Genomic DNA, 10,588 nt, shown 5'->3' on the forward strand with positions numbered 1-10,588 from the left:
GAGCAGACAGCTGGAGAAATTCAGATAGGCAGTCTCAGCCACGGCGTCTGCCCCAGGGCTTTGGCACATGCTGAGGTGGCTGCCTGGACATGGCCCATCAGACAGTGACACGACCAGCTCTTTCCATCATTGGGTTCAGGGGCCTCCGTCCACTCAAGGGCCAGCTCCGAGCCCTTCCTCTTTGTTTCATTGTTGGCCGGGGTCCTCTCTTCCTCTCCAGACACTTCCTACAGGTGGGGCTTGTCCTGGTCCACTGCCCATCCCCAAGCCCCACCTTCAGTCTCACGGCTGCCCTACCTGGGCTTCCTCCAGGCTGTGTGTCCCCCAAGGCCCTCGCAGAGTTGACTGAAGCAATGAGTGACTGTGGGGTGGTTGCGGGGGCTCCGTGGTGGGTTGGGGCGTCTGAGACTCGCAGAACCGTCCCTGCCTGCCCAAGCTCAGTTTGTGGAGACGGGAAGGCCCGCAGGGGCGTCTGTGAGGAAAGTTTCTGGGAGAGAGGGCAAGAGAGAGCCAGCCCCTCCAGAAGTCAGGGCCCCAGCGGGAGAGGGGCCCGGGCTGAGACGGGCAGGTTTCTGGGGGAGAGAAGCCCTGAGCACCTCCCTCCTCCCTTTCCCGGGGTCCCCGGCCCTATTTCCAGCAGGAGTCACCTTGGCCCCCCTCAGAAGCCAATTAGCCCCGGTGGCCGTGGCGGGGCTTAGTATGATCAATAACCCCAATCTCCGGCCTGCTGACTCAGCGGGGTGCTGGGGCGGGCCGGGCCCTTCATAAGGGCCGGGTGGGGGGCGGGGGGCGACAGTCAGAGCCCTCAAGACCGAGCTGGGGAGGGCGCAGCCGGCGAGGCCAGCACCGGGCCGCAGCCATGAACGGGACGGAGGGCGAGAACTTCTACGTGCCCTTCTCCAACCGCACGGGCGTGGTGCGCAGCCCCTTCGAGTACCCGCAGTACTACCTGGCCGAGCCCTGGCAGTTCTCCATGCTGGCCGCCTACATGTTCCTGCTCATCGTGCTGGGCTTCCCCATCAACTTCCTCACGCTCTACGTCACGGTGCAGCACAAGAAGCTGCGCACGCCGCTCAACTACATCCTGCTCAACCTGGCACTGGCCGACCTCTTCATGGTCTTCGGCGGCTTCACCACCACCCTCTACACCTCCCTGCACGGCTACTTCGTCTTCGGGCCCACGGGCTGCAACATGGAGGGCTTCTTCGCCACGCTGGGGGGTAGGAGCCGGCCCGCCCTAGGGCCCCCGGGAAGGACAGAGCCCCAGGCCCGGGGTGGTGGTCACGGGCACGGTCCAAAGGCCTCATTGGTGCCATCTTTGGCGACGCCGAGCTGGGCAGCGGTGGGAGGGAATGGGGTGGGGGGAGGGGCGGCCCTGGATGTGGTCTGAGCCCCAAGGGCTGCCGAGGCCCTGCTCTGCCGTGAAGCGGGGGGTCACGGCAGGCCTTGTGGGGGCTACAGTGATACGGGGGCAGAGAGAGCCTCGAGCTCACATCCAGTGGGGCAGCTGAGCCGGACTAGACCAGCACCGGGCCCAGGGACAGAAGTGACAACATAGGCCCCTGGGGTTGGGGCCCGCAGCCTGGGATGGCCGCAGCTGGCCGTGTCCCAGGCCCGGTGAGCGCAGAGCTCGCAAAGCTCCTTCACATGCGGTGGGTAACAGGTTCCACCCGGGTGGGCCTGGCGAGGACAAGGGCCACAAAGCAGGGGTGCAGCCACAGAGGCGGTGACAGAGCTGCCACCTAGGTCTGGGGGCACATGACCTCCCCACCATGGGCAGCGGCAGGGGTGAGGGGGGCTGACTGGGGGCCCAGGGACCCACCTCCTCCCCCACCAGAGCCTCATTCTCAGGAACCCCGGCCATCCCCGAGTTTCACTGCTCCAGGGTCAGTGCAGGGAGAAGCCGGTCACACGGCACGTCATGACCCTGAGTGCCCTGAGGATGCCTGCTCCTGCCATGAGGGGACCCTGTGCGGTGGCCCCAGGGAGGAGAAGCGCTGCCCCAAGCGCTGGCCGCCACCCGTGGCCACTTTGCACCTTTGTTTGTTTGGTTTCAAGCCACCCCCTGCAGGGGCTACTCCTGACTCTGTGCTTGTGGGGGCGCTTGTTTCTGGAGGTGCCCCATGGAGCCCGGGAGTGCCGTGTGCAAAGCCTCTGCCTAGCGCCCATCTCCTGCCTCTGGGAGGACACAACCTCCCTGCCCACTGGGCTCCCCGCATCACACCCTCCTGCCCCCCAGGAGCCAGGGCTCTGCGTTCACCCTGCCCCCACCAAGACTGAGCCTGTCCTGGCTGTCCCCACCCCGCAGTGCGGTCCTGGGGCCCGAGTGACCGGCTGCTCCTGCCTTGCAGGAGAAATTGCCCTGTGGTCACTGGTGGTGCTGGCCATCGAGCGCTACGTGGTGGTGTGTAAGCCCATGAGCAACTTCCGCTTCGGGGAGAACCATGCCATCATGGGCGTCGCCTTCACCTGGGTCATGGCCCTGGCCTGCGCCGCGCCCCCCCTCGCTGGCTGGTCCAGGTAACGGCGCCCAGCAGAAGGGAAGGGTCTTGGGGGGACTTGGGGGGCCTCTCAGCTAAGACTCCACCCAGTACCATCTGGCTCTAGGGGCCCAGCTCCCATCCTTCTGCAGGACCCGGCAGAGGGGGAGGGGAGGAGTGTCGCTGTGGTAGTCCCTGCGGAACCCCAGTCGAGGAGAGTCCAGGATTCCCCTGCACCCCTTGCCTTGACCCCACACCCCTCACCTTGCCCCCAAACCTCTCGCCTTGGCAGTGGCCCTAATCCCACCTAAGCCAGCACCAGGCCACAATCCGCTTTGGTTCAGGGTCACGGCGGCTCCCGTGACCTTGGGAGGCTGAGTCCCCAGCAACACCCAGGCCAGGATCTGGGAGGGACATGAGGGGACCCAGGCTTGGAAGCGGCTCTGGACCTGGCCTGGCGCTCCACTCTCCAGCCGGGCACCCACTCCGTCTCCACTTTCCTCTGCTCTGGCCCCACTGCTCCCTAATTCATCACTCCCCCCCACCCCATCCCTTCCCTGGTCTTCCAGGCCCCACATCACAGTCCCCTTAGTCACGGGAAAACCTAACCACACGCCTCAGGGACCTCTTGGTTCTAGAAACTGCTAGAGAATCCCGCTGCTCCTCTTAGGTCTGGGAAATTCTTGTTTTTTTCCTTTTTCCGCCAAGGCTCCCCAGCTTGGGGCCCAGGAGCTCCCCTGACGGTGGTGGGCCCAGAGGTGCAGGCCTGACGCTTCCTGCTGGGCCCTGTGCGGTGCTGCCGGGGCCCAGTGGTGTTGGGGCGAGGGGGGGTGGCGCATGTGGTCCTGGGGGTCAAACTCAGCGCGTGCCAGCTTTGAACTCCCTCCCGTCCCGGGTTAAGACCTTTGCCCTTTGGCCGCTGGGTGCTTGAAGGTATGTCCCTCTCCACAGCAGTGGGAGATGGGGCGCAGGGGCGGGGTGCAGCGAGGACTGGGCAGGGGTGAGACGGAGGCGGGACGCAGGCATCCCGAGAGAACCTGCCGTGTTACAGAGCCACGGGCCTGCCTTGTGTCCCCATTTCCCGAGGCGGGCAGGACCCGGGCCTGTCCCCAGGGGCCTCGCACGCAGACTTAGGTCTCCTCCTGTCCTCCGGGTGGTGCCGCAGATACATCCCTGAGGGCCTGCAGTGCTCGTGCGGGATCGACTACTACACGCTGAAGCCCGAGGTCAACAACGAGTCCTTCGTCATCTACATGTTCGTGGTCCACTTCTCCATCCCCATGTTCATCATCTTCTTCTGCTACGGGCAGCTGGTCTTCACCGTCAAGGAGGTACCAATTGCGCTGGGTGCTGGGGCCCCGTACTGGGTGGGGTGTGCCTGGTCAGCACAGCAGCCTCGTACCTGGGGGTTTGGAGTGCCTGGTTAGTGCAGCAGCCCTGTGTCCTGGTCAGCGCGGCGGCCCCGTGCCCCTGGTCAGCACAGCAGCTCCGTGTCCCCACAGGCGGCGGCCCAGCAGCAGGAGTCGGCCACCACCCAGAAGGCCGAGAAGGAGGTGACGCGCATGGTCATCCTCATGGTTGTCGCCTTCCTCATCTGCTGGCTGCCCTATGCCAGCGTGGCCTTCTACATCTTCACTCACCAGGGCTCCGACTTCGGGCCCACGTTCATGACACTGCCGGCGTTCTTCGCCAAGTCCTCCTCCATCTACAACCCCGTCATCTACATCATGATGAACAAGCAGGTGCCTGCCGGGGACCAGCCTCAGTCTGCCCACCTGTCAGGGAGGCCGGGGGGCTTAGGGACCCCCAGGATCTCCGAGGCATCAGGGAAAAGCAGCTCCTCCTGCCCCACTGGGGATCAGAAGCGCGAAGGCTGGGCATGTGTATTTCGTCTTTGTTGTTTTTTTTTTCTTGGGGGCCACCCCCAGCGGTGCTCAGGGATTGCTCCTGACTCTGTGCTCAGGGAGCACACCTGGAGGGGCTCCAGGAAATTGTGCGTGGGTGAGCAGTGTGCCAAGCATTGGTTCCTGGGACTCTGGAGTCAGAGGTTGGGGGTGAGAGAGAATTCCACGGGCTGAGGGCGTGCTTGCCTGCAGGAGGCCTGGGCAGTGCTCAGGGTTTTCTCCCGGCTCTGTGCTCAGAGATCACTGCTGGCAGGGCTCAGGCGACCAGATACGGTGTTGGGGATTGAACCCGGGTCGGCCACTTCTAAGGCAAGTGCCTCCCCCGCTGTACTCTGTCTCCAGCCCCAGAAGGCCAGGGTTCGATTCCTGACACTGCACAGTCCCCGAAGCACCAGTAGAAGAGGCCCCCAGGCACTGAGCACCACCAGGTGTGGCTCAAACTGCCACCCCTAAATTTGAAAGTAGAGAGTCAACACCCCAAGTTTCTGCAAAGCTGAACAGAGAGTGAGAGTCTGGTCTGAGGGACAAAGACCTAGAACCTTCCTTTCCCTCGGCAGCTCCTTCTCTGCAGAATCAGTGCTTGGGTGGGGAACTGGCCTCTGAGTTTGCATTACAGACTTTAAATCCTTGCTCCGCCCCTTGCGGTGGGACCTTAGGCAATCCCTGCTCTCTGAGCAGCTGTCTTCTCCTGGGGAAAGGAACCCCCCAGCCCTCACAGTCAATGAGAGCAATGGCCAAGAGCCCCTGGTCCACACATGGCATCATGGACCGTCTCCTCTGACAGTCTCTGCATGGGGGCGGGGATCACTGGCTTAAGGTTCCCTCCTGGGAGATGGATGGGAGGGGTGTGAAAGGTGAGCCTCACCCTTGGCTCTGCCGGGCACCCTGACTCTGCCCACCCCTTGTTTTTGGCTTTTGGGGTCCGACCCTGCAGTTCTGAGATTAATCCTGGCTCTGCATTCAGGGATTACTCCTGGCGGTGCCCAGGGGACTGTTATGGGACACCAGGAATCGAACACCGGTCGGATGCATATGAGGCAAATGCCCTCCCCCCTGCTGCAATGTCATTCCGGCCCCTGACTCTGTTCTTCATTCCAGTTCCGGAACTGCATGCTCACCACCCTCTGCTGTGGCAAGAGCCCATTCGGCGAAGAGGACACCTCCACCACCGTCTCCAAGACAGAGACCAGCCAGGTGGCACCTGCCTGAGCCCCGCCAGGACTCTGCCCGGCTGTAGAAGACTCCCAGCCCCGCTCCCCACCCCAGCCCCAGCCATCCCCTGGCAGCCATACCTGTCAACACAGGTGGCACAGGCTCCCCAAGTTTGGAAACAAGGGAGAGAAAAAGTGAGGTTCCACACCTGTTGGGGCTGGTCTGATCCTGTGCGCTGAGTTCCCGGGGCTGGTGGGGTCTATGCCCCACCCCCCACCAACTCCCCTCTCAGGAGCACAACTCTCTGGAAAAGCATCCCTAAGAGCTGAGGGATAAATGTCTAGCCCAGAGTGGGGCACACAGTAGGTGCTTAATAACTGCTAGCCGGGTGAAAGAAGGGTGAGTGGAGGAGCAGATGACAGGGCGAGTGGGACGGGAGAGCATGTCCCATCTCTACAGACCACAGTTCCAGCAGCAATGCACCCTCGGACTATAATCGTGAGCCAGACCCCCACTTCTTCCCCTGTATAACAGGAACCCCAAAGCCCACCGCCGCTGCCACCAGCTGCTGTGATGTTCAAGTGAGAGAGAATAAGTGTGTGTGTCTGTGTCTGTGTCTGTGTATGTGTATGTGTGTGTCTGTGTGTATGTGCATGTTTGGTTAAGCACACTGTAAATGGTAAAGAGTTGTACAGGTTTCAGTTAACATTACAAATAGTATCAATATAATTCATCACTGATCATCTGAATGACTTTTAAAATATTTTTATTTTTGGTCTGGGGGCCACACGTGGAAGCACTCAGAGCTTACATTCAGGAGTTCAGGAATCACCCCTGGCGAGCTTGGAGGACCAGATGAGGTGCCAGGGATTGAACCCAGGCCAGCTACATGCAAGGCAAGAGCCCTCCCCACTGTACTATCACTCTGGCCTCCAGTTTTTTGTTTTCTGAGGTATATTGACAGACAATATTATTTGACTATAGGTGTACGATGTAGGATTGGACATTTGTATATATTGAGAAATAATCACCATGATCTGTCTACTCTGTTTTCTTCATCACCTCCTCAAATAATTCATTTGCAATTGGACAAGGCCCCAAGGAAGAATCCTCAGCTGTTTTTCATGTTAACCAGGGGTCAAATTGAGACATGGGCATCAGGCCAGGTGCAGGGATGGTGAGTCAGGGAATTCAACCAACAGGGCTGGAGAAACAACAGCAGGCACTGGAGATGGGGGTCAAGGCTCCAGGTCTCACCTCGGATGGGAGCCCAGGCCAGTGCCACCCGTCCAAGGCGACCTATCAAGACATGGGCCTTCTCTCAGCCTTTGGAAACCGCCTGCTTCCTACTCATCTTTAAGGGAGCACCAAGTTCCAGACATCACCCTGGTCCAGAATTGCTTAGAGACAAAGAGCGGAGAATCCCTCTGGCCTGCCTGGGGATGTTCACAGCTCCCAGAGCCCAGCTCCCAAGTCCAGGCTCAGCTCTCTTGTGTGGATGAGCCTGTCTTCAAGGCCACAAGGACATTCCCAAGAGTCCTCGCTGGGAAGCTGGCTGGACTGGGGGCATGGGAACCGAATCACCTCAGCAGCCGGCCCCTTCTTCTCCACATAACCAAAGCCAGAAGCTCCAGCTTTGCCCACTTTGCCTGGAGACCAAGGAAAATCGGGGCATTAAAAGCTCAGCTTCTCTACCTGGTGTTAATGTGGCATGTGTATTCATTCTCAAGCTCTTTCGTCGCAGCATGGATTGTTCCCCTCATGCCTGGTTTCAGTGGCCACTGGAACTCCCCGTGGCTCTGGGGTGGAAGGAGCAAGGCAAGCCTATGAGATCTCTCACCTCTCTGAGACTCCTTACCTGCAAAAGGAACCCAGGGCTTGAGCAGTAATGTATGGGCTCTTGCCTTGTATGCAGCTGCCTGAGGTTTGATCCCTGACACCCCAGATGGGCCCTGAGTCTGCCAGGAGTGATCCATGAGCACAGAGCCAGGAATAAGTCCGGTGTGTGGTCACGGGTGTGGAACCCCCAGAAGCAGGGGAGGAAAAGCTCTCCTTGACGTGCATTACAGGCTCACACAGCAGTTGACATCCTGGCAAGCAGACAGGGAGAAAGAACCTAGGATCACCGGGGTCTCAGCACAACCCCTGTGCGAGACAAACAGAACAGAGATTTCATTCCTAGCCATGGCCCCTAGCATCCAGGGTGGGAAACGGTAGCTGTAGCCTAGCTGGGAGCTCCCGGGTGCCGTCCTGGGGCTGGCACAGGTAGCAGTTGCGCTCATTGGTGTAGCACCTCTGCTGTCTCCCCAGCTGGTGCCAATCAGGATTCCTTGAGCTACAATTGATTCGACTCAATTGGGGTAAAGCATTGGGGAGAAATTATTGGTTCCCCTAAACGAAAAGCCCAGGGCTTTGGGGGGGGGGGGGGTTGCGAGCTGTGGGTGCTGGGACGACACTGCCAGGATTCTGCATCTCCACCTGCTTCCCAATGCTCTGTGCCCACGTGACGCACAAACTCTGTCGAGAGCAGCTTCCGCTTTCCCAGCAGTTCCGGCCAAGGTCCCAGGTAGGACTCTCATTGGCTAGCCCTGCGTCACCTGATGGCCCCTAAACCTATCACAAGCTAGGATGGGGACTCCACCTTGGATTGGTTAAACTCGGGTCACATGCTCTCCTCTAGCACTGCTCATGGTGTGAAAGTGACCACACCCCGTGGACAGAACAGGGTGGACAGAACCACCCACAGCCTGAAGGGAGTGGGTTCTAAGCCGCTGGTGTCCAGCTAGACCCACTCCACACTCCAGGGACCCCAGGGCTCAGCCTGTGGTTTCAGGGGGTGCCTAGGGAGGAACTGGGGCGACTCAGGGGCCCGGCCCTGCGCCCCCTGCCCAGCCCACTTACTCCAAGGAAGTGGGTTTTTTCTGCTCTTCCATTCCGTCTCTGGATTTTCCCGGGAGAGAGAAAGTCTCTTCACGGCCTTGATTTCCGGTTGGTTTGAAACCATTTCCGGGGTGCAGGTGAAAAGACAGGCACTGTCTGTCACCCGCTCCTCTGCAGGCAGCGCAGACACCTGAATACCTGTTGTATGCCAGAATTTCTCCACTTAGTCTAAGGATGCCCATGTGAGCTTGGAAGCAGAGACGGACTGAAGGGGGCAATCCTTGTCGGGGTGAGTGGTCCTCTCTGATCTTGCCCCTGGGACCATGAGGGAAGTGGGCTTCTGGAGCAGCCAGCTCACTGCTCCTCCCTGGCCCACAACGCCTTCCTTTACCGAGTCACGCAGGACACAAGCCCTGCCCGAGCCCCAGGCTCCAGAGAGACGCTGGGTGCCCATCCCAGCTGCGTGACTCAGGCCAAGTCCCTGAATCTCACTGGGACGCTGTCCCCTCGGATTCAAAAGGGAGAATTGTCTCATGTGGCAAAGCATAGTGAGACTGGGCAGAGCACAGGGGGCGCTCAGCCAACGTGTGTGCCCTTCCCGGGACTGTGAGCCAAGTACTGTGGACACCCCCATTTGGTCTGCTGGAAGGTGTATGGAGAACAAAAAGGGTATGATGGAGAGCACTCAAGAGAGTAGAAGAAAATGTGACGTGGTCCAAATATTCGCTGTCTTTTAATAATATCACCCCAAGTTCCAGCACACGACTGGCTCTGCTGGCTTCCCTTGTACCTGCAGGATAACAATACTAAGGTCTAGCCAAGGGAGTGTGATCGGAAGTGACACGTGTGCTCTGGGAGCTGCATTCCAGACAATGGAGGTGTCCTCCACTTCCATTCTTCGTTCCATCTGTGGACAGGAATACAGTCATGATGATCAGAGCTGCAGCAGCCATCTCAGATCATGAGGTCGAATCTGTGAACCCAGGAGAGAAGGAGCCTGGGTCTCCGAGCTGCTTTCTCAGCAATGCACAATTTCTGCTTGAAGAATTTCATGAGAGAAAGTTTCCCAACCATTGTTTAAGTCACCATGAGTTTGGAGATAAAGGCTCATTTCTCCACAGTCCCACGGCTTATAGGGGGCCTTGGGAAGATCTAGGGGAACCCCAAATGCCTGCTTCTTTGCATGTGAATAAAGTAGTGGCTATAAATTACTTCCACGGAGCCGATGCGGCTATGATGCACTGCCTGACAGCTCGCCTGATGTCCTGCCATGCCCTCTGGGGTCAGAATCTCCCAAAACAAACTCCAAAACATTCCGTCTTCATCTTCAGAACTGATAGAAAAGTCCCGAGTAGGAAGATTCCACTCAGATTTCCAAGCTGTGGGAGGGGAGGGGTGGGGAACAGGCTGATCTTGGTAGAACTTGAAAATTCAGCTCAGGAAAAAAGGGGGGGGGGAAGTCCCTATTCTGCCCCTAGAGCCATTGAGAGTGACCCTGAGCTCAGAGTTAGTTAGGAGTAGCTCCTGAGAACTGCTGGGTGAGGCCTCCAAGCCCCCCAAAAGCCTGTCCTGTCCCAGCCATCAGTCAGCCCCTGAGATCTTCCCTGGAAGACGGCAACCCTCGAGAGGAATTTTTAGATCTCACAGTGTGTTTGGGAAGGGCTTCCCCGGGCGCGCAGCTCTGCTGGCACCGCCCAAGCCCTCTCGGAGGAAGCTCGTGGGAATGTTTGTATCACTGAGTCTCTATTTCTCAATTCTTGGCGATACCCTCCACTTGGGAGCAAATTGCAGCCCGCCTCGTGCCAGCTCCACTGTCTCGGAACTTTTTCCCCTCCGGTCCGAGCAGGCGCAAAGGGCTCCCTCTCCACCAAGCCACGTTCGAGTGGCAGCTGTGTGCGGGCGCTGCGCTGGGTACCAGGGACCCTGCCAGGAACGGGACAGACACGTCCTGGCCCGCCTTCACCCTCCTGAGCACAGGGGCCCATAAGAAAGTCAGAGGAGAAGGAGCTGTAACTCAGGGTCCTGGAGGTTCCCGGAGAGCAAGCCGGAGTTTCTCGCAGCCACAGAGTGGAGCCTTCTCCTTTGGGGGCTCTGGAAATGCTTTTCCACAGTGACGGCATCTACACCAAGGCAGGACAGCAGAGAAGATTCTGAGGAGGGAGGCGGGGTCAC

The 10,588-nt window shown here is 59.3% G+C and overlaps 1 protein-coding gene across 1 annotated transcript; it reads left to right on the forward strand.

Moving 5' to 3' along the window:
* Window positions 1–859: 859 nt before the first annotated feature.
* RHO (rhodopsin) lies at window positions 860–5,593 on the forward strand. Its single transcript, XM_056129641.1, has 5 exons — window positions 860–1,220; window positions 2,352–2,520; window positions 3,646–3,811; window positions 3,983–4,222; window positions 5,483–5,593. Exons 1-5 carry the CDS (start codon window positions 860–862, stop codon window positions 5,591–5,593), a joined length of 1,047 nt encoding a protein of 348 aa, XP_055985616.1.
* The last annotated feature ends 4,995 nt before the right edge of the window (window positions 5,594–10,588 follow it).

The sequence above is a fragment of the Sorex fumeus genome, unplaced genomic scaffold (genome assembly GCF_029834395.1).
Source record: "Sorex fumeus unplaced genomic scaffold, SorFum_2.1 ptg000072l, whole genome shotgun sequence".
Classification (NCBI taxonomy): Eukaryota; Metazoa; Chordata; class Mammalia; order Eulipotyphla; family Soricidae; genus Sorex; species Sorex fumeus.